This window comes from Rhincodon typus, chromosome 27, assembly GCF_021869965.1.
Source record: "Rhincodon typus isolate 14 chromosome 27, sRhiTyp1.1, whole genome shotgun sequence".
Lineage (NCBI taxonomy): Eukaryota > Metazoa > Chordata > Chondrichthyes > Orectolobiformes > Rhincodontidae > Rhincodon > Rhincodon typus.
The window spans coordinates 38,578,389-38,600,676 of NC_063358.1; the positions used below are offsets into that span (position 1 = coordinate 38,578,389).

Below are 22,288 nucleotides of genomic sequence, written 5' to 3' on the forward strand. Positions count from 1 at the left end.
GGGGAAGGGGGTTCTGAAATAAATAGGGAGGGGGGGAGGCGGATAGAAGATGGATAGCGGAGAAGATAGGTGGAGAGGAGACAGACAGGTCAAAGAGATGGGGATGGAGCCAGTAAAGATGAGTGTAGGTGGGGAGGTAGGGAGGAGATAGGTCAGTCAGGGAGGATGGACAGGTCAAGGGGGTGGGATGAGGTTAGTAGGTAGGGGATGGGGGTGGGGCTTGGGGTGGGAGGAGGGAATAGGTGGGAGGAAGGACAGGTTAGGGAGGCAGGGACGAGCTGGGCTGATTTTGGGATGCGGTAGGGGGAGGTGAGATTTTGAAGCTTGTGAAATCCACACTGATACCATTGGGCTGCAGGGTTCCCAAGCAGAATATGAGTTGCTGTTCCTGCAACCTTCGGGTAGCATCGTTGTGGCACTGCAGGAGGCCCAGGATGGACATGTCATCTGAGGAATGGGAGGGGGAGATGAAATGGTTCGCGACTGGGAGGTGCAGTTGTTTAGTGCGAACCAAGCGTAGGTGTTCTGCAAAGTGGTCCCCCAGCCTCTGCTTGGTTTCCCCAATGTAGAGGAGGACACAACGGGAACAGCGGATGCAGTATACCACATTAGCAAATGTGCAGGTGAACATCAGCTTGATGTGGAAAGTCTCCGTGGGGCCTGGAATGGGAGTGAGGGAGGAGGTGTGGGGGCAGGTGTAGCACTTCCTGCGGTTGCAGAGAAAAGTGCCGGGTGTAGTGGGGCTGGAGGGGAGTGTGGAGCGGACAAGGGAGTCACGGAGAGAGTGGTCCCTCCAGAAAGCAGATAAGGGTGGGGAGGGAAAAATGTCTTTGGTGTGGGGTCGGATTGCAGATGGCGGAAGTGTCGGAGGATGATGCGTTGGATCCAGAGGTTGGTGGGGTGGTACGTGAGGACGAGGGGGATTCTGTTTTGGTTGTTATTGCGGGGAGGGGGTGTGAGGGATGAGTTGCGGGAAATGCAGGAGACACGGTCAAGGGCATTCTTGACCACTGAGGGGGGGATGTTGTGGTCCTTGAAAAACGAGGACATCTGAGATGTTCGGGAGTGGAATGCCTCATCCTGGGAGCAGATGCGGCGGAGGCGAAGGAATTGGGAATAGGGGATAGCATTTTTGCAGGAAGGTGGGTGGGAGGAGGTGTATTCTAGGTAGCTGTGGGAGTCGGTGGGCTTGAAATGGATATCGGTTTCTAGTTGGTTGCCAGAGATGGAGACAGAGAGGTCCAGGAAGGAGAGAGAGGTATTGGAGATGGTCCAGGTGAACTTAAGGTTGGGGTGGAAGGTGTTGTTGTTGTCACCTTCCATCCCAATCTTAAGTTTTCATGCAGATGGTAGTGTGTGTATGGAATGAGCTGCCAGAGGAAGCGGTGGAGGCTGGTACAATTACAACATTTAAAAGGCATCCGGATGGTATATGAATAGGAAGGGTTTAGAGGGATATGGGCCAAATGCTAGCAAATGGGACTAGACTGATTTAGGATATCTGATTGGCATGGATGAGTTAGACCGAAGGGTCTGTTTCTGTGTTGTACATCGCTATGATTCTATGAGACTCTGTCTCAGTGGCTGACGAGGTGCACATCAGGATAGTGGCAATTTTTTACCTTTGCTCCTCAGTGTTGCTCATGCTCCCAAACAGGATGAGAGAATTGTTGACAGTGTGCTGAGGATCAGGGTGAAGATTAGGCATTGGTCACAGCACCAGTTTGTGAAGGAAAAGGGAATCTTATTTCAAGACAAACTGAGTTAGGGTCGGAATGTTATAAATCGGTGTTAACTGGAGCCAGTCAATGGAGAATGTCAGGTGCATTTTAAAAAATATTGAATGAAGAATGTGCAATGTTTAGCTGAGGTCCACGTTCCAGCTCCTCTTGTTAGCTCTCTCACTGAAGTGAGAGGGCATTTTGTGCAGTTTGCTCCCAGGCAGCCTGTACTGGGAAACATTTAGGCTTGGGCTGATTTTTGGCAAGAAATATTCATGGCAAACAAGTGTTAGATAATAACTGTCTCCAACAAGAGAGATTCTAACCATGACCCCATAACTTTTAAAAACATTATCATCTCCACACGTCTATATTCTGGGGTCACTGTTTTCCAGAATCTGAACAGTCTGGCTGCATAAATTCTGTGGCTACAGGAAAAGTTGTTTTGCAGTGAGTAACTCACCTCCTGACTCCCCAAAACCAGTCCACTATCTACAAGGCACAAGTCAAGAGTGTGATGGAATACTCCCCACTTGCCTGGATGGGTGCAGCTCCAACAACACTCAAGAAGCTCAACACCATCCAGGACAAAGCAGCCCGCTTGATTGGCACCACATCAACCATTGCCCAGATCATTCCAACACTGCCCCCCAGCAGTGTGTACTATTTACGAGATGCACTGCAGCAATTCACCAAGACTTTTTCGACAGCGCCTTCTAAAATCTAGACCTCTACCCCGCCTAAAAGAATGTTTGTAGCAGGAACATGGCAATAACACGCCATGTCCAAGCCTCTTCCCACTCACTGGGGTGAACATAAAAGTTCTCTCAAACACTCTGAAATCCAGACTCCTTTGTGTTTTACATGCTGGGAATTATCAATGTGCAACTCACACTCCCAAAAATGTTGCAGGTGCTGAGGAGAGATTAGAGCTTTCAAGAGTGAGATGAATAGATCTTTGTTGAGTAAGATTATCAAGAGTTATGGAGCAAACTCAGGAAAACGGGGTTGAAGTACAGACCAATCATGAACTAATTCAATAGTGGGATAGGCTTGAGCAGCTGAATGGCCATCTCCTGTTCTTATGAATCTGAGCATGTTCAGGGGACAATCCAGAACTAGGGGTGATTGATACAAGATAATTACTAACAGGGAAAGAAGACATTTCTTTACTCTGAGTGATCAGAAATACAGGACATGATCTCACAGGAAGTGGTTGAGTGAAGTATATTGGAACGTCTCAGAAGGATGAGTGCACACAGCCATCATTCAGAATGAGGAAGATGCTTGCTCTCAATAAGATGCGGAATCTTTTAGCATGTGGGCATTGTTGGGCTGCTGTTACCATTTGCTGGTGGCCTAGCAGGGATCCTTCCTACTCATACCACCTCCCAGTGGAGTATCTGAAGGATTTACAGATCAATCATCAATCTGTCTAGCTGCGTTATGCCATCAAGTGCTGAGGTGGGTCTTGAACCTGGAGTATCAGGCCCAGAGGCAGGGACATTACCCACTGCACCACAAGACCGGCCCGAGAAATATAGGCTGAAAGGGGGAGACAGATGGAACAACAGCAGATGGGCTGGCATATAAACACTAGCAGAGATAGGTTGGGCTGAACAGCCTATAGTCATGCCGTACAGATATTTTTCCGAATCTACCCATTCTGGAGCAAGTGAGACTTGAACCCAGGCCTCCCAGCCCTAATGGAGGGACACTACCTCTACATCACAAGCGCACTTAGCTCTGCTGCCTTCTCCTTGTGAAACAATCTTGTGCATTTGAATGTCAGTGGCAATACTGAGGATGGACTATAGGGGGCAGCAGGTCTCTGAGAATGAGCGGCGGACCATGTGGCTGCCAAATGTGTGGAACCTTCTGGAGCCATCAACAAAACAACAGTTTTTGTACCAGCAGCAGCGGGCAGTTGTTGTTATCGTAATTTCTTTAACCGATCAATAACAGCTGTTTGTTTCCTGGAAATGAGGTAAAAAAGTTAAGAATTACATCAATGCTAATTTGTAAATGCTTTAATTCTATCTGCTGTGACAGCGAAGGATTAATCTGGAAGTCAGTGGTTCACTTTCACATTTTTGTTATATTTTGAGAGCAAAGCTTCAGTGGGTGGAAAGAAAGGAGAGAATGTGCTCATGAATTTTGAAAAAAAACTTATTCACGGGATGCAGGCATCACTGGCTAGGCTAGTGTTTACTATCCATCACTAATCACCCCCGAGAAGGTGGTGCTGAGCTGCCTTCTCAAACTGCTACAGTCTTTGATATGTACGGGCACCCACAGTGCTCTTAGGGAGGGAAGTCCAGAAATTTGACCCAACGACACTGAAAAAAATGGAAACAGTTCCAGATGGTTAGTACCTTGGAGGGGAACCTACTGGGCATGGTGTTCCCATTTATCTGCTGCCCTTGTCCTTCTAGATGGAAGTGGTTGTGTGTTTGGAAGGTGCTGTTTTCGGAGCTAGGTATCTTGCAGCGTATCTTGCTATTGTAGATTGGAGCTAGGGAGAGAGAATGTTTGTTGATGTAGTGCCAATCAGGCGGGCTGCTTTGTCCTGGATGGTGTCAAGCTCCTTGAGTGTTGTTGGGGCTGTACTCATCCAGGCAAGTAGGGAGTATTCCATCACACTCCTGACTTGTGTCTTGTGAAACGAAATAGGCCTTGGGGAGTCAGGAGGTGAGTTACTCACTGCAGTATTCCTAACCTCTAACCTTGTAGCCACAGTGTGTATATGACTAGTTTTGTTCAGTTGCTGGTCAATGGTAACCCCAGGACGTTAATAGTGAGGGATTCAGTGATGGTAATGCCATTGAATGTCAAGGGGCGGCTGTTAGATTGTCTCTGGTTGGAGTTGGTCATTGCCTGGTATTTGTGTAGCACGAATGTTATCCGTTCTCATAAAGAATACATGGCACGGTCAACAAGTGTTGCTTGGCCAAAGGACAGGTTTTTAAGTCAGGTCTTAAGTGAGAAGCAGGGAATGGAAGGAAAGAAAAACAGTTCAGCGATGGGAGTCAAGAGCAGAAGATCAAGATGGCTGAAGACACATCCACTAATGGTGCAGGAATTGGATGGTAATATGGTGTGGGTAGTGCAGAAGAGCGCAGAGTCAGAAAGCATCCAGGAGGATTGTGGCTTAGTGAAATAGGGACAGATGATGCCATGGAGTCATTTGAATTAGGGGATGAGAATTGAAGTAATTTGCAGGTCGTCAAGAACATGGGCAATGGGTGAATGGCTTGGTGTAGGTTTTGGTGCGGGTAAGAGATTCTCAGATGTTTTGACATTTATGGATATGGTAATGGAGTTTGGAAGGCAAAGAATTGGAATCATAAAATTTGAAACTCATGGGTGAGTGAGTCAACACCTCAGAAGCAACTCAGAGAAGGTTCACTCGGCTGATCCTGGCCGGGTGGATGCTGACAGGATGTTTCTTCTAACAGGAGAGATTAGGATTCGGGGACATTGTTTAAAAACAAGGAGTCTCCCAATTAAAATGGTAACAAGGAGAATTTAAACTTCTCTATCAGGGAGCAGTGATATTGATAGGGAAGCGGGAGACAAGTTCTCAACGAAAGGGGAAGTCCAAACCTATCATGGAGTTCAAGCCACAATCACATCACCCATAATCTTGTCAAATAATGGTGCAGGCTCGAGGCCTACTCCTGCTCCTAATTCTTATGTTCAAATATGGTCAGGAAGGGACGAAGAGGGATGAATTCATCGCAGTGGAAGTAGGTGCCCTATGGCAATTGAAGGGATGCAGGTTCAGAGCTCAGTTCTGAATTGATCAGAGTTCTGAGGTTGGGAGGCCTGTACCATTGCCAACGAGGGGCATGGACTCAGTTCAGATAGGAACAGAGTGTGTAGCGGGGACTGAAGATAATATCTTCAGTCTGCTCAGTGTAAGACTGGGGGGAATTATGTCTCATCTCTGACTCAAAGACAGTCCAGCAACCTGACAATGTCACAACAGTGGAGGCATTGAGCAAGATGGTGGAAAAGTAGAGCTGGAAGTTCCCAGTCTCCTTGTCGAATCTGACAGAATGCAAGTAAGGTGATTTCTCCAAAGGAGCAACATACATAGACGAGGAAATGGAGGAACCAAGAATACATCTTTGGGTGACTCTGGATCAAAGTGGTCTGGGTTTGGCCATGATCTAATGGAATGGGAGATCTGACTTGATGGGATGAATGGCCCCTCCTAATCTAAAAGCGGAGACATCCACAATGGGCTGAATTTCACCAGGCACAGTTGGGGGCAAATGGCCAAGGATATAAGTGGCTGCCTCACAGTCAATTAGCAATAGTGGGGTCGAAGGTGGGCTTACTGCCCCTCAGTGACAGGAAGTTCCACCTCATTGAGCTGCCAACCAGTCAAGAGCCAGCATCTCTCAATGTAGCAACAGTGCCACTGGGAGTAGCAGTCACAGCTAATGCTGAAATTGGCAAAGAGGTCGCAAGCTGTGGTAAATTGGAACTAAGAATATTTGAGGGTTAGCAAGGCATTGAGAAAGGGGTTTGAAAGGCCGTGGAATTGGAGGGAGTGTGAGGCAAGACCTGAGGCAATGGGCCTGGGGTCCAATTAAGGTGGGACTGTCCAGCTGCCCACTACCATGGCATGAGGTACCTGTCTCACTGACTGTTTGGAATAGGCCTGTCTCTCTGCTGGCTTTATGCAGGGATAGGTGGGTAAGCTGCCTGTTGGATTTAACAAGATCACAGCCAGCTTTCAAACCCACCAGCCAGGGGAGTGTAAAATTCCAACCAGTTAAAATTCTACCCAGGTCTGTACTTCAAATTATCAATAAAAACAAATAGAACCTTTTGATGAAAATGCAAAGAAAATTTATAAAGATGATGCCACAACTGACAGGTTGTAACTGTCTGCAAAGATTGACCAGGCTCGACCTCCTTGCTCTACAGAGAGGAAGGCTGGGATGGGACCTGATGGAGGTCTTCAGAGTTTAAGCAAGACTTTGAAAGTCTAAGTGTAAGTAAAGAAAGTGTATCTATGAGGGAGATCAAAACCAGGGACCACAAGCATAACAGACGGTCACTGATAACTCTCAGAGAGTGCTGAGAAGAGGGAACTTGCTACCACATCGAATTGAAGGGGTGAACAGCAGAGTTAACTTTGAGGAGAAGGTAGAAAAGTACATCAGCAAGAGAAGGATAGAAGCTAGCTGTTAGAGTTGGATAAAGAGGTGGCCTCCAACATCCAAATGAAGATGGGGAACAGAGACATGAGAACACCAGCAACTGCAACTTACCCTCCAAGACACACACCATCAGGATGTTGGTACTTTACGTTGCTGTTAGGGAGGGAGTCCAGGATATGTGTGAGAGTGGGTGTGTGAGAGTAAATGTGAGAGTGAGTGAGAATGTGTGTGAGAGCGAGTATGTGAATGTGTGTGTGTGAGAGTGAGTGTGAGAGTGAGTGTGTGAGAGTGAGTAATAATGTGTGTGAGAGAGTGTGTGAGAGTATGTGAATGATATCCTGGACTCCTTCCCAGCAGCAACGTAAAGTACCAACATCCCATGGATGCAGCAATTCAAGAAGGCAGCTCACCACCACCTTCCACGGGGCAATTAGAGATGGGTGATAAATGCTGACCAATCTCCGAGATGACCACGTCCCATGAAAGAACATAAATAGTTAAACTTATAATGGAGCCAGCATAAGCTAGTGGGGTCAAATGGCCTGGTGCTGTACTGCAACTCCTAAGGAATATAAATAACGGTGAGCCCTACCTCTTACAGTGCAGTTCCGTTGGAAAGTAGAGCTGGAAGTCATCAAAGTTGTGCAGCACATAGAGGAAGCAACAACGTTCGTTACACTTTGAGACGCTGGAATAGAGGAGACAACACAGCTCACACTTTACACTGACACCTCAACCTAAGGCCAGGATGCAAACCAGGATGTTTCAGCAATAGTCTGAGTGGACATTGGGTAAACATTAAAATCAAACAAGAGACAGAGGATGCTGGAGATCTGAAACAAAAACAGAAACTGCTGGTGAATCTCAGCAGGTCTGGCAGCATCTGTGGGAAGATAACAGAGTTAATATTTTGAGTTTGACGACTCTTCATCAGAACTGTTATGCAGAAAACAAAGTTGGGGGAAGCGTGTGAGAGTGACTGAGAATGTGTGTGAGAGCAAGTGTGTGAGAGAGTGTGTGTGTGAGAGTGAGTGTGTGAGTGAGTGAGAATGTGTGTGAGTGTGTGTGAGTGTGTGTGAGAGAGTGAGTGTGAGAGTGAGTGTGTGAGAGTGTGTGAGTGAGTGTGTGACAGTGAATGTGTGTGAGTGAGTGTGTGAGTGAGTGTGTGAGAGTGTGTGAGTGAGTGTGTGTGAGTTTATGAGTAAGTGTGAGAGTGTGAGTGTGTGTGAGAGTGAATGTATGTGAATGAGTGTGTGTGTAGGGAGGTGGGGTGGAGGTGAGTGGATAGCTGGAGACAGAGCCCCAGAGAGAGAGAGATAAAACACGGTAGGTAAACAAGGAGATTATGGATAATAGGCCAGGATAGAGAAAAGCTGACGAAGTGATAATGTAGGAGAGAATGGGTGAGCTGTACTGAATACAACCCATACCATAAACAGACTGGGTATGGGGATAGGTAAAAAATACATGGAAGGAACAAATCAGGTTCTAAAGCTATTGAACTTGATGCTAAGTTCTTAAGGCTGCAGGATCCCCACGCAGAAACTGAGATGTTGTTCTTCCCCTTTCATCTCTCTCTCTCACTCTCTCCCTCCGTCTGGGCTCCATCTCCACCTATCTGCTCACCTCCACCAATTCCCTCTCCCCCAAACACCCAACTCCACCTTCAGCATAAATACTGCCTTTTCTTAGCTGCTAACAGTTCTGATAAAGAGTCACCAGACTCCAAACGTGGTCTCTGCTTTCTCTGCACAGATCGTGCCAGACCTGCTGAGTTTCTCAAGCAATTTCTGTTTTCATTACAAGGTAAAACATGTTTGCCAGTGGCATTATCTGGGTCCACTATTGAGTAAGTCATCGAACTATGCTACCACCCACTGTTCCTGTTGGAACCATCATTGCTCTCCCACACCCCCGGCACTCACAAAGCACTAAGCCTATCGTGCTGCTGGTTTATGTGGTTTCAATGAACCAACACAGTCAATTCTACTGTGCACATTGAATGTTTGAGGTGGGAATCCAGCCACTAAAGTAAATGTCAAGCATAAGGAGATCACTTCCGTTTTCCCATTCATGGTCAAAATACCTGTTTCATTCCTTTAAAAGACTTGGATCATTTCCAGCATCCATCCGGTTTGTTTGAGAACAGATTGTTCCTGCAGCTCAGCTCTGGAATAAGAATTGCCAAGACTACAGGGAAGATTAATGATTAATCTTCTGGATATAGTCGGTAGCTAGCGCCAGAGAAAAGTCACAGGGCAATTAAAAAAATATGTTGTCTTTCGTTTACATTTCCTTTGAACTCTTTTGCCAACTAAATCTCAAAACATCATAAACGCTGAATGGTTGTTTGGACTGACTGGGCGTGTTGGAGGTCATGGAGTGTACACTGCAGGAATTCATTCCAGCGGAACTGGTGACCCAGAACACAGCAGACTGCAATGCCCACAGTATGCGTCAGGTTTCCAGAATGTTCTCTGCATTGAGTTAAACACAGCACTGATTACCTTTCCAAGACTGTCACAGTTGCTTGGCACATACCTGACACCACGGATGGAGGTTACACTGAATATCCATGTGTGGATTCCATTCTGTTAACAAAACACCGAGAGAGAGGGCTCTCAAAAGCAGGCAAGTTAAAGACATTCAGTAATCAACATCATTCTCTGTCATTTCCAACACCGCAATTCCCAGGATATGGAATTATGGGTTTAAAAAAACTCAAGGAATCTCGGTCTGAGTCACGTCCCAAGTTCCTGGTTGGGGGGTGACCATTCAAATGGATTCCACTGTCATGCCCTATGAGGATGGGAGAAGCATCAAAGGGGCCAGACAGCATCAGGATATGATGGAGGTCATTGACTGAAGGCCAAGAATATTAACAGGTTAAGAGATCAGAAGTTCGCTACTTGTGCGATGAATCTTCAATATGGACACTAAATGAAGTCTCTCAATCTCAGTTCCATCCTGCCCTCAGCATCCACAGCCTTCTTGGGAGCTCCAAAAACTCTTTGACCTTTGAAAAATGCAAGCCCAGGATTTAACCGTTTAAGCACCAATACCATTTCCTGACTAACCCACTATGCAACTCTCCCAATTCTGCAATTACTGCACAGGACTTTACCAAAAATGGGCAGCCGGCTGTCTCATTACCGGTGAGCCAGTTCAATTGCAATCATCAGATACCTCTTCAGCGGGTGAGACATGCCACATGCTCACAGCCTTGTCCTTGTCACTGCTGCTCACTGTCAGGTGTGTGGGCTGGAAGACCTTTGTTGGCTCCAGGATGAGGACCTGTTGAGGAAAGTGAGAGTTGAGGTTTCAAACTGCATATTGAGGTCCCTCCCTCATAAGGACACTGAATGAACTATCAAACTGCTCCATATTCAGATTGGGAAAAATCGCCCGCACTCTGAAAGTTAACCCTGCTCAAACCAGGGATAAAACCTGGAATTATGCTGACTCCATATCAGTCAGGCCTGCTGCAAAATCCATTGGGGCGGTTCACTTGGGTCGGGGTGTTTATAACAGTGGGTTTGAGTACAGCGTGTAATTGTTGTTGTATATGGAGTCCACACATAGACTTATCCACGCTGTACCTTGTGATATAAATAAGCCAAAGTCTTCATAGTCCTACCAGACCATAGAGCTGCTCTCTCATCAAAGACAGAGAGAGAGTGAAAGAGATGACTGGTAGTGGTTTAGCCTAAGGGTCACCATGCCTCAGGTGAGGGAGTACATTGAGAAGGAGAATTCTTCATAGCACCCTCAGCCAGTGCAGGAACTGAACCCACACAGTTAGCATTACTCTGTATTACACACCAGTCCTGTAGCTAACCAAGCTGATCAACCTTGTAACAAGGTGCACAGCGTACACACACCTGCAGAAGCAACTTGTCATGTATACTGTGACACCAGCAGGTAACGTGACCCCAGCTGGTAGAGTACCCAATTGGTGGTGTTTAGCCAGCTGGTAGCATGACCCCAGCTGGTAACGTGACCCCAGCTGGTAGCATGACCCCAGCTGGTAGCGTGACCCCAGCTGGTAGAGTACCCAATTGGTGGTGTTTAGCCAGCTGGTAGCATGACCCTAGCTGGTAGCGTGACCCCAGCTGGTAGAGTACCCAATTGGTGGTGTTTAGCCAGCTGGTAGCGTGACCCCAGCTGGTAGCATGACCCCAGCAGGTAGCGTGATCCCAGCTGGTAATGTGACCCCAGCTGGTAGAGTACCCAATTGGTGGTTTTAGCCAGCTGGCAACATGGCCCCAGCTGGTAGCATGACCCCAGCTGGTAGCATGACCTCAGCTGGTAGAGTACCCAATTGGTGGTGTGTACCCAGCTGGTAACGTGACCCCAGCTGGTAGTGTACCTGCAATATTGACTCACCAGGAATTTGTCTGTGGGTGCCTTGTCCCTGCAGATTGACAAGAGGAATTCCATCCAGAAGTCTACCAGGTCCTGTTTGGCCAAAGGCTGCTCGCTGGTGTCCATCTTGAAGCGCCTGTAGAGTAAGTAGGTCTCCATTGCAGATGCCAGGTACCTTGGGGTAGAAGGGGAAACATCAAAGAATGGGAGGAAACAAAATTATCAGCATGAAATAGGATTTTCATTAACTCAAAAGACATGGTGAGATTAAATGCTATACAGGCTAAGAGAGAACAATGCTGGAGAATGGAACTCTCTCTAATTCAGGAATGCATCAAAATGCAAAGGGAATATTCATGTCTAAGGTCAGATGGTTCCACTAATGTGAGGCCTTTCTGCTGCCTCTCTTAGCCAGGCTCTGTGAAATGTGCTGTCCTGCAGATTGTGTTGGAGCTACTTCCCCCAAACAGTCACACTGATCCCCTGCCTTCGTTCCAACCGGGTGAAGCACTCCCACTTTAGCCAGCATTGCTGAATCCTTGATCCAAGCACAACACACAGCTCAGCAACTCTTCAACTGTCTGGAATGAGGATTTATCTGCTCTCTTGTTCAGCCTGGGGTCATATCGCTTCACTCTAGTTCAAGCTTACAGTCAGACACCCTTATTCAGCGCTGGGTTCCAATTATAAACTTTCCTTTTGCATTCTGACAGTTGTTAGGTAGAGCAACTTTTCTGGGAAGGAAGAAAAGTCCAGGCAAGTAAAACACGCACGAGCAACACATTTATCAGTTCAAGCAAGTAAAGCAGAATTTCCAGGGGTATAATCATCTGCACACACTTACAGTCACATACATATCATAGAATCCCTACAGTGTTCAGCCCATCAAGTCCACACCGAACCTCCAAAGAGCATCCCACCCAGACCCACACCCCTACCCTATCCTATCCCTGTAACCTTGCATTTCCCATGGCTAATCTACCTAAATATCCCATTGTACCAGTGTGGCCAATCCACCTAACCTGCACAAATTTAGACTGTGGGAGGAAACTGGAGCACCAGGAGGTAACCCACGCAGACACGGGGAGAACGTACAAACTCCACATAGACAGTCGCCCAAGGCTGGAATCGAACCTGGGTTCACACACACACACACACACACACACACACAAAGTGTAGGTGCACCTTTTCTTTGTTCTCTTGATATGGGAACTGCTGAGATAGTCTCATTTATTGATCCAGTACTATACTGAGGTGGTGCTGCACTGCTGCATGGTGTTGTCTTTTGATGGTTTCTTGTTATTTCATAGGATGTGGGTATTGCTGGCACAGTCAGCATTTGTTGCTCATCCCCAACTGCCCTCGAACTGAGCATCTTGCTGGTCAGTTTCAGAGGGTGTTCAGGGTAAATCCCACTGCTGTGGGTCTGGAGTCACATACAGGGTAAGGATGGCAGGTTTCCTTCCCTAAAGACATCAGTGAACAAAAAGGGGGTTTTTAACAACACCTGATGATTGTTGTCATGGTCACCATTACTGAGACTAGCTTTATATTCTGGATTCATTAACTGAATTAAAAGCAGCACCACCTGCCTCAGTGGATTTGAACCCCTGATCCCAGCTTTGGGTCTCTGGATTACTGGCCTAGTGACTACTTCTGTGGCACCTCTAAAATAAAGTCCTATCACTTTTCCACTGGATATTAAACATGCCACAGCACAGTTTCAAAGAAAAGGATTTTTCACACTGGTGCTAGAAGGAACATCAGAATCACACAGTCAGGGGAAGCTAGGACTAGTCTCTGAAGGAGCTAGAAAGGTTTTAAAACTTGACAGTGGAAAGCAGCTGAAGAAACATGAATAAAGTAATTTCAGGGGAAATTGAAAGGTCATTCAGTTTCAGGTATGGACATTAAGCACTGTCATGTTTGGACAAGGAACTTGATTCACTGCAAGTGAGTTTGGCTGGTATGTAAATGTCACTGTGATGGTGAAATTGTTTCTTTGGAATGGAGTTTGCAGTGATCGTTTTAGATTCAAACACGGAGTCCTGACTCACCAGACAGGTGCATTCAATCTGTACAGCTTCTCCGAGGCCTGAATGATCTTTGTCCGGTCATTGAATAAGATGCTGGCGCCCAAGAAAAAGCCCACGTCCCAGTAGAACTGCATCTTCTCCAGACTTCCCTTCCGTCCCAGCAAGCTGCTCAGCTTCATACCTGCACAATCCCAAAACCAGTTCCGTTATGATACAAGTCCCGAGAAACATTTTGAATGTGTGTGGGAGCCATTCTGAGCAAATTCACTTTAGCTGCGGAATTCCTCACAAACGAACAGCAAAACCGTGTGTAAACTCCAAGTGTCAAACAGAGCCATCAAGCAAGGCTATTGGAAGGCGTTCTTTACTCTTTCATGCAAAATGGGCATCACTGGCAATTTGTTGCCCATCTTTAACTGCCCTTGAACAAAATGGCTTGCTCGGACCATTTCAAAGTGTGCAACCATATTGATCAAACTGATTGCTACTCACTAAGAATCTCACTCTATTAAAACATACTGCACTGTAACACATCCAGGGATACTAAATATGCCCGAAGCACACAAGTGTGTTCCCATGATAATGGGTTAGGATTTGCTGAAACATAATGGAGATAGACTGATGCCAGTGTTAATGTACAAATGGGTCAGTGATTGTGAGGAGGAGAAGCCCAGGTGGATTGCCAGTCACCAAGTTCTGGCTCATTCCTACCAATCAAACAGTAGCTTCACGAGAACAGCATCTCACGCCACCCTGCTTCAGCAGGCAGTGGCTTTTGGATCTCGAGCTGGTCCCTGTGAGCAGGGAGCCTCTGCCAGGGTCAGAATTACCACAGTTACCAGAAAGTGGTCAGGGTCTGGAATGCACTGTCTCAGAGGGAAGCAAAGGCAGCTTCAATTGAGGCTTTCAAAAGGGAAATTGGATTCCCATCCGAAGAGAAAATAAACTTGCAGCATGTGGTGATTGGAACGAAGTGGTTCTCATTGACTACAAAGTCCTCGATTGGAGTCATTAACCCGGGTCAATCAGGAAGCGCTGGCTGAGCAATATAAACAGGGGACGGAGCAATGCCTGAGACTGATGCGTTGGTCACATGGGTGACTTTCCTGGTGGTGCACACCTGGTGTTTTTTTACTGTGTCTCACAAAAAACACATATAAACAGGGGAATCAGAATCTCCTCTGTTCAGGGATTGACTCCAAGCTAGCTGGTCACAATCAGTGTACTGAGCACAAGAAGGTAAAGAGTGACTTGGTGACAGGATACCAGCCTCTGTAGTTATTGTACAGGGCTACAGAGGAAAAGGCATCAGGTGAACTGTTCTTGCAGAGAGTTGATGGGTTGAATGGCCACTTGTGCAGTCAAAATCTACGATCCTAATATTGTTGCAAATGTGGAATGAGGGCCCGATCTCATGCCGTCCAGTGTGGAGGAGGGACAGAAAATAAAATGGAGGATTGTGGGTCTGAGCTCTGGATGAGGACATTTGGATCTGGAGGTAGCGGATTATGAGTCACTGCTACTTCTGGGTCTAAATCCTGGATGTGAACAGCAGGGTGGGGTCCACCACAGCACACAAAGTGCAGAACATCCCAATAGCATCAGCTCAGGGCAAGGAGGACTGGGCAGTATGTCCCAGCTTTACCAGTGATGTAGACGTACTAATGACATCTATGGGGATAATGCGGGAAAAAGGCATTGAGGTGGATGATCTAAGATGGTGCAGTAGATTCGAGGGGCTGAATGGTTTGATCCTGTTATTATGATGGGCTTACTGCAGGATAATGTGAATGGATAACAAGGTGTAGAGCTGGATGAACACAGCAGGCCATGCAGCATCAGAGGAGCAGGAAAGCTGACGTTTTGGGTCCAGACCCTTCTTCAGAAATGGGGGAGGGAAAGGGGATTCTGAAATAAATAGGGAGAGAGGGGGAGGCAGACAGAAAATGGATATAGGAGAAGATAGGTGGAGAGGAGACAGACAGGTCAAAGAGGCAGGAATGGAGCCAGTAAGGATGAGTGTACGTGGGGAGTTAGGGAGGAGATAGGTCAGTCCAACGAGGACAGACAGGTCAAGGAGGCGGGATGAGGCTAGTAGGTAGGAGATGGGGGTGGGGCTTGGGGTGGGAGGAGGGGATAGGTGGGAGGAAGGACAGGTTAGGGAGGCAGGGACGAGCTGGGCTGGTTTTGGGATGCGGTAGGGGGAGGTGAGATTTTAAACTTGTGAAGTCCACATTGATACCATTGGGCTGCAGGGTTCCCAAGCGAAATATGAGGTGCTGTTCCTGCAACCTTCGGGTGGTATCGTTGTGGCACTGGAGGAGGCCCAGGATGGACATATCGTCCAAGGAATGGGAGGAGGAGTTGAAATGGTTCGCGACTGGGAGGTGTACTTGTTTGTTGCGAACCGAGCGTAGGTGTTCCACAAAGTGGTCCCCAAGCCTCCGCTTGGTTTCCCCAATGTAGAGGAGGCCACATCGGGAACAGCGGATACAGTATACCACATTAACAGATATCCAGGTGAACATCTGTTTGATGTTGTGTACACATGTGAACTGGTAACACCAATCGAATTCTGTGAACTTCTGGGGATATGGGTACCACTGGCAAGGTTGGCATTTATTATCCACTCCTAATTGCCCAAAGGTTTCATAAAACCGTATGGATGCAATTTGTTCTCTGCTGAAATCTAAAATGGTTAATAAGAACACCAGGTTGTCATCCTTTATGAGTATTAGCGAAGCAGTTAGACTTGTACCAAATAGGTCTGAAGATCCTACTATATAGATACAGTGTGGAAACAGGCAATTTGGCCCATTGAGTCCACACACTGACTTCCTGAAGACCATCACCCAGACCCATTCCCTGTAACCCTGCATTTCCCATGGCTAACCCACCCAGCCTGCACATTTCTAGACAACTTCCCATGGCCAATCCACCCAACAGGGGCATCTTTGGACCGTGGAAGGGAACCAGAGCACCTGGAGGAAACCCACGCAGACACGGGGAGAATGTGCAAACTCCACACAGACAGTCACCCAAGGGTGGAATTGAACCTGGGTCCCTGGTGCTGTAAGGCAGCAGAGTTAACTACTGAGCCACTGTGCCACACTTATGAAAGAGCACAGTACAAAAGTGATATTAGCTATAAGCTTGTTGAAAAGCTGCCGTTAGTGCATTCACATTGGTCCTTCTTCTGTAACTTCTGATTCTGTAACAATACTCAATGTAACCTCCATTGTGAACAAAGTCTATGGGCTTCAGACAGGGCATGCAGGAGCTCAGCTTGCAGGGTACAGATACTTAAGTACATTGTAGACCCAGCAATAGCAGCAGTGAAATACAAGAGTGGATGGTATGTGAGTGATACACTGCCACTAAAACTGGGTGCAATTTCTACCTAAATATCTCTTTAGTAGAATGCACAGCACAGTAATAATTTAAAGAGCTTATGCCAGCTCCATGTGAGTTGTGTTTTTTTTAAACGTTATAAGCATATCATTCTGTTCATGTCTCCTGTAGATAAATTGAGCCACCCACGCTAAGGTGGCAATATCTACTGTAATTACTATGAAGTTCAACAGTGGCACTATACAAACATCCTCTCAACAGTAAATCAATTGTAAACAATAGGCCAGAGACTTTTTCCCAGAGCAGAAATGACTATTACAAGGGGGCATAATTTTAAGGTGATTGGAGGAAGGTATAGGGGAGATGTCAGAGTCAGGTTTTTTACACAGAGAGTGGTGGGTGCATAGAATGTGCTGCCAGTGGTGGTAGTAGAGTCAGATACATTAGGAACATTTAAGTGACTCTTGGATAGGCACATGCATGATAATAAAATGTAGGGTATGCAGGGTAGTTTGATCTTAGAGTAGGATAATAGGTCAGCACAACATCGTGGGTCGAAGGGCCTGTACTGTGCTGCATTGTTTCATGTTCTATGTTCTGCACTCTGTTCTGCTCCTCTGATGCACTTTGTACAGTACGATCGGCCTGTATAGCACGCAAAGCAACACTTTTCACCCTATCTCAGGACATGTGACAACAAATATCAAACAGTGAGACTTTCACGTGTAGCAACAATTGGGTAGCATGCTACAGAAAATCACAGTGCAAAAGAAACTCAGCAATCTAACCTTCATTGGCCTTCCTAACAAAAAGAGTGCAATCCTGTCTATAATTCTTTAACACAATTTAATAACCCAAACCAAATTTCAAACTGAGAAAATCTCAAGGCCCATGAGAAAACAGTGCTGCGAAGATAAGTTATCTTTTACTGAAAACATTATTTTTAAATCTGGGCAAAAATTTACACAAGAGACAGGCAAAACCTAATCCACATTTCAAATTAACAAATGGTTTGAAAGTTAAAAGAAAAAGAAATTAGGGATGGAATTAGATCACGGCAGCTCGTAAATAAAACATTCGAGTTTCACCCTTAATAGCCTGCTTGAGCCCTGCAAAGTCACTGGGATTGAGGAATGGTCAAGTATTAGGCAAATGAATCATCTCATGCAATTCCTTTACGGTAAACACATACAAGCTTAGAGTAAGATTAGGCCATTCAGTCCCTCAAATCTGGTCTGCCATTCAGTAAGATCATAGCTGATCTCACTATGGCCTGAAAGCTACCTTTTCACCCACTCCCAATACCCTTAGATTCTTGACTAATCAGGAGGTCAATCTATTTCTGCCTTAAATTCCCACAGCTCGCTAATAGACTTGTGTGGTTCATAGGATAATGATGTTTTAGAGTTAAACCTTTTGGTTTGCACGAGTGTTATAGATTGAAACTGTGACTTCAAATGGAGGGTAAATGAAAGTGTTTTTAAAATGACATGGGCCGGGGACTGCACAATATTTAGCTTGGGTGGTTTACTTGCTCGAGATCAGAAATTGATTCTGATTAACCTTTTGAGTGGGAGGTGCAAAGTATTTATACCTGAGAATGATGACGTTTCTGAATTTTACAAGAAGCAGTCTTTGAGTCCCCAAAGGTCCCAGAAAGAGATGGTATTAATATCAAGTTGCAAATATGTCCACAGTAAACTATTCCTTTACCTACAGGCTAAAAAGAAGTTATGATATAAGACAACTAATTAACATTTTGACTAAGATGCAGGGCTATTGAGTTCCCTGTTTCCATGGAGAAGGAAGTAGATGAAGTCATCTTGAGATCAGGTGAGAGGCTTCCCTAAAAAATCAGCAATATTACAGATGGCATATACAGGTTTATTTGATGTAGTCTGCAGACGTAGACAGCAAGGAGTGAAATTAGCCAAGCCTGCAATATTCGAGAAATTGCAGGCTCTGTTGTTTACCCCACAGAACTTGGAAGGGAGTTCATACTCAGTTTGAAAACCAGGTTTGTGAAGAGTTAAAAAGGCTGGAAGATTTGCCTAGCTTGGAATTTGAGGGACAGTCTACAGTATTATATTCGTGGTGATTAGAAACTGGGATTAGAAGCTTCCCAGCTTGGAAAAGTTATAGGAAGCAACTTATTGGGAGCTGCGTGCAACTATGAACTGTTGCTAAAAGAATTCTAACTCTATGAGGAAAGCAATGTGCGATAAATAACAAGGCACTCCTTGTTACCATGGTTTAAAATATAAGTTGCCAACAGACAATAGCATTTTATTTATTATTTGATGCAGTAAAGGATTTTTTAAAGCATTAAGTCTTGATGTGTTATCCTTTCAGCTATTAAAAAGTTAGAATTTCTCTTTGGAAAGTTATTGGTCTCTTCAGACGTCATAAAATCATTATGCATGGACAAACTCAACAAAAGCTGGAGTACTTGGGGATAAAATTGTATGAATAAGAACAGGAATACAAAAGCAAAGTTCTCCAGATGCTGAAAATCTAGAATACAAATAGAAAATGCTGGAAATATTCAACGCATCTGATAACACCTGTGGGGAGAGAGAAACAGAATTAACCTCATAGTCATAGAGTCATGAGGTTCACTTTGTCACATAACAGAGTTCTCATTGTTTCTCTCTCCCATCTGTGTTAACGGTGCCCGACGAGCTGAGTATTTCTAATTGGTCAGGATTTGCTGGTATCCATCCTGATGCCAATTCAAACAGCTTCCTAGAAACAAACTTTGTATTTCTTGTTAAGTACAGAATATGCATCCAAAGCTTTGTAAGGCTGATTCTGCGGGGATGAAGTTCTGTGCAGATCATGCATCATTAACTCATGCAGTCCAAAGAACTGATATTACAATAAACGTTACCTATCTTCCGAAGTTCAGGTGAGGTGTCAAATTTATGGCCGGCTGCCATGAGGAACACAGCAACATTAATCCCTGAGTGCAGTGTGGGCTCATGCTCAAAGGCCATCCCATACCTGCAGGGAGAGAACAGCAAAGTGTCATGGACCAGACCAAACCCTAAAATATATTAAGAAGATAACCTAGATCCTAACTTTTTCTTATTTAAAAGGCAAGTGCCAGGCATTGCATTCTGGATGAAAACTGATTGGTCAAACTACCAGATTTGAAGCAAAATACACTTTATTCATTCACTATACAACAAAAGAAAAAAATACAATAAAATAAAGAAGAAATTGGAATAATTAACTCTAATTGCAAAGTTAGCAGAATAACTGATTATTTAACTACTGAACAGTAACTGTTCCAACATAATAACATCCCATAAATACACCCTTGGCAAAGGTAAATTCAGAAATTAAATTGTCTCACAGGCAACTCTCCAGTGTAGGAGGAAAAAACATCAAAAGAAAACTCAGAGAGAGACAGCAGCAGGGAGAGATGTATTTCATTTTCCAAACCCAGCTTCAAGATCCCAGCAACTGCTACTGAAAAAAACTAAAACTAAAAATCTTGGTTCTGTGGGAGATTGACCTCACCCATTCAGGCTGCTTCTATTGTTCCAACTTTTAAAGAAAAAACCTAATGCCTCACAAGCTGTTTACTTTATTATAGCCAAATAGACAGCTCGGGACCTCTGCCTTAAAACCTCTCTTCAAAACAAAAACAGGACAAAATACATCTCTTAAAGCCATAGTATTGTCACAAAGTGCTAAACAGTCATGAAGCATTCGCTCTGAAATGCAGTGACCTGGTGTGTTACTGGAATCTTTACATTTTTACCAATGGAGCAATCAGTACCGGATATCGCTGGGCAGTCAGTGGACTATGATTCTTTGGTCAGCTCTATATTTCACCCAGTCGAATTCCACTTGGAGGAATCTATCGTAAAACAAATCTCTGAGCATAGAGTCATAGAGATGTACAGCATGGAAACAGACTCTTTGGTCCAACTCGTCAACGTCAACCAGATTAATCCTAAATTTATCTAGTCCCATTTCGCAGCATATGGCCCATATCCCTCTAAAACCTACCTATTCATACACCCATCCAGATGCCTTTTAAATGTTGTACTTATACCAGTCTCCACCACTTCCTCTGGCAGCTCAGTCCATACACACACCACCCTCTGTGTGAAAAAGTTGCCCCTTAGGTCCCTTTTAAATCCTTCCCTTCTCACCTTAAACCTGTGCCCTCCAATTTTTGGACTGCCCTATCCCAGGGAAAAGGCCTTGTCTATTCACCCTTTTTCCATGCTCCTCATGATTTTATAAACCTCAATAAGGTCAAACCTCAGCTTCCAATACTCCAGGGAAAATAGCCCCAGGCTATTCAGCCTCTCCCTATAGCTCAGACCCTCCAACTCTGGCAATATCCTTGTAAATCTCTTCTGAACGCTTTCAAGTTTCACCACATCCTTCATATAGCAGGGAGAACACAACTGAATGCAGTATTCCATATGTTGCCTAATCAATGTCCTGTACAGCTGCACTGACCAATAAAGGCGAGCATACCAAACAGCTTCTTCACCATCCTGTCTACCTGCAACTCCACTTTCAAGGAACTGTGAAACTGTACTCCAAGTTCTCTTTGTTCAGCATCACTCTCCAGGACCTTGCCATTAAGTGCATAGGTTCTGCCCTGATTTGCCTTTCCAAAATGCAACACCTCACATTTATCTCCACCTGCAACTCCTTGGGTATGCATGAGACTGAGCTTGTGTTAAAGACTTGGTGGAAGTTCAATTAAAAATTTTGCTGGAGAGAACAATTTAAGATACCAGAGAGTTTTAACTACAGCTGTTGGTCTGATTTCCTTTTTGACTACATTAAACTTTGCTTTTGCATTCCAGTTCTTATTCAATTTCATGCTACAGCATCTATGAGTTGGGCCATGCATCATATTTTTATGACATCTCTAGAGACCAACAATTTTTAGAAGAGAAATTCCAACTTCTTTAAACTTTGACACAATTGACCCAAAAATGTTTTAAGCTCAGTTTCTGTTTCTCTCTCCCACTCCCTCGGATACCACGTGATTGGCTGAGTATTTCCTATATTCTCTGATTACCTTCAGTTCACAATTCCAGAACCTGCAGTATTTTGCACTGGGACTATATCTGCCCTAACCAAATAGATTGTGAACACTGCATCCCATTTATGACACACATCAGTTTAGGTTTTAGGTTGTAGGAGGCTGCAGGCTTTCCATTGGGAGTTGCCTGTTGCAACATTTCAAGGAAAAGAAGTTCTGGAATGCGCAAATCAGAATGAACTGCTCTGTCAGGAAACGTGACCCACGCCACTTTGAAAAGAATTATATAATTAATCACATTAATTGTTTCCCCGAACAATTTCTCTTCAAATATTTCCTCAAATGCTTTGCACCAGGACATCTGATAAAATATTGATTGAGCTCATTGATCATCAAATCAGTTTTCTAAGGGGTCACCAAATGTAGGTCAAACATTGCTAGAAGTGTTCATCTCCAATAGCCTCTACTATTTAACATCAGTTTCTCTCCAATTCCCTTCTGGCTCCAAATATTGGTTTGTGTCAAGACTTTTAATCTGCTCCTTGCATTAAAAGGAACGACCCACCTTCTACAGCCTAAAAGTCATGATAAGCACGGTGGGCGGCACGGTGGCACAGT

The 22,288-nt window shown here is 45.1% G+C and overlaps 1 protein-coding gene across 1 annotated transcript in view; it reads right to left on the minus strand.

Annotated features, from left to right (window-relative positions):
- The window catches only part of LOC109928097 (mitogen-activated protein kinase kinase kinase 5-like), a 151,241-nt gene that overhangs the window by 59,432 nt on the left and 69,521 nt on the right, over positions 1 to 22,288 (minus strand). The window contains exons 8-14 of the mRNA XM_048612962.1: positions 19,541 to 19,653; positions 13,321 to 13,480; positions 11,285 to 11,438; positions 10,085 to 10,192; positions 9,440 to 9,489; positions 7,491 to 7,586; positions 2,910 to 2,923 (exon numbers count right to left, since the gene is read on the minus strand). Coding sequence (XP_048468919.1) covers positions 2,910 to 2,923; positions 7,491 to 7,586; positions 9,440 to 9,489; positions 10,085 to 10,192; positions 11,285 to 11,438; positions 13,321 to 13,480; positions 19,541 to 19,653 — 695 coding nt within the window. The remainder of the gene's footprint in view (positions 1 to 2,909; positions 2,924 to 7,490; positions 7,587 to 9,439; positions 9,490 to 10,084; positions 10,193 to 11,284; positions 11,439 to 13,320; positions 13,481 to 19,540; positions 19,654 to 22,288) is intronic.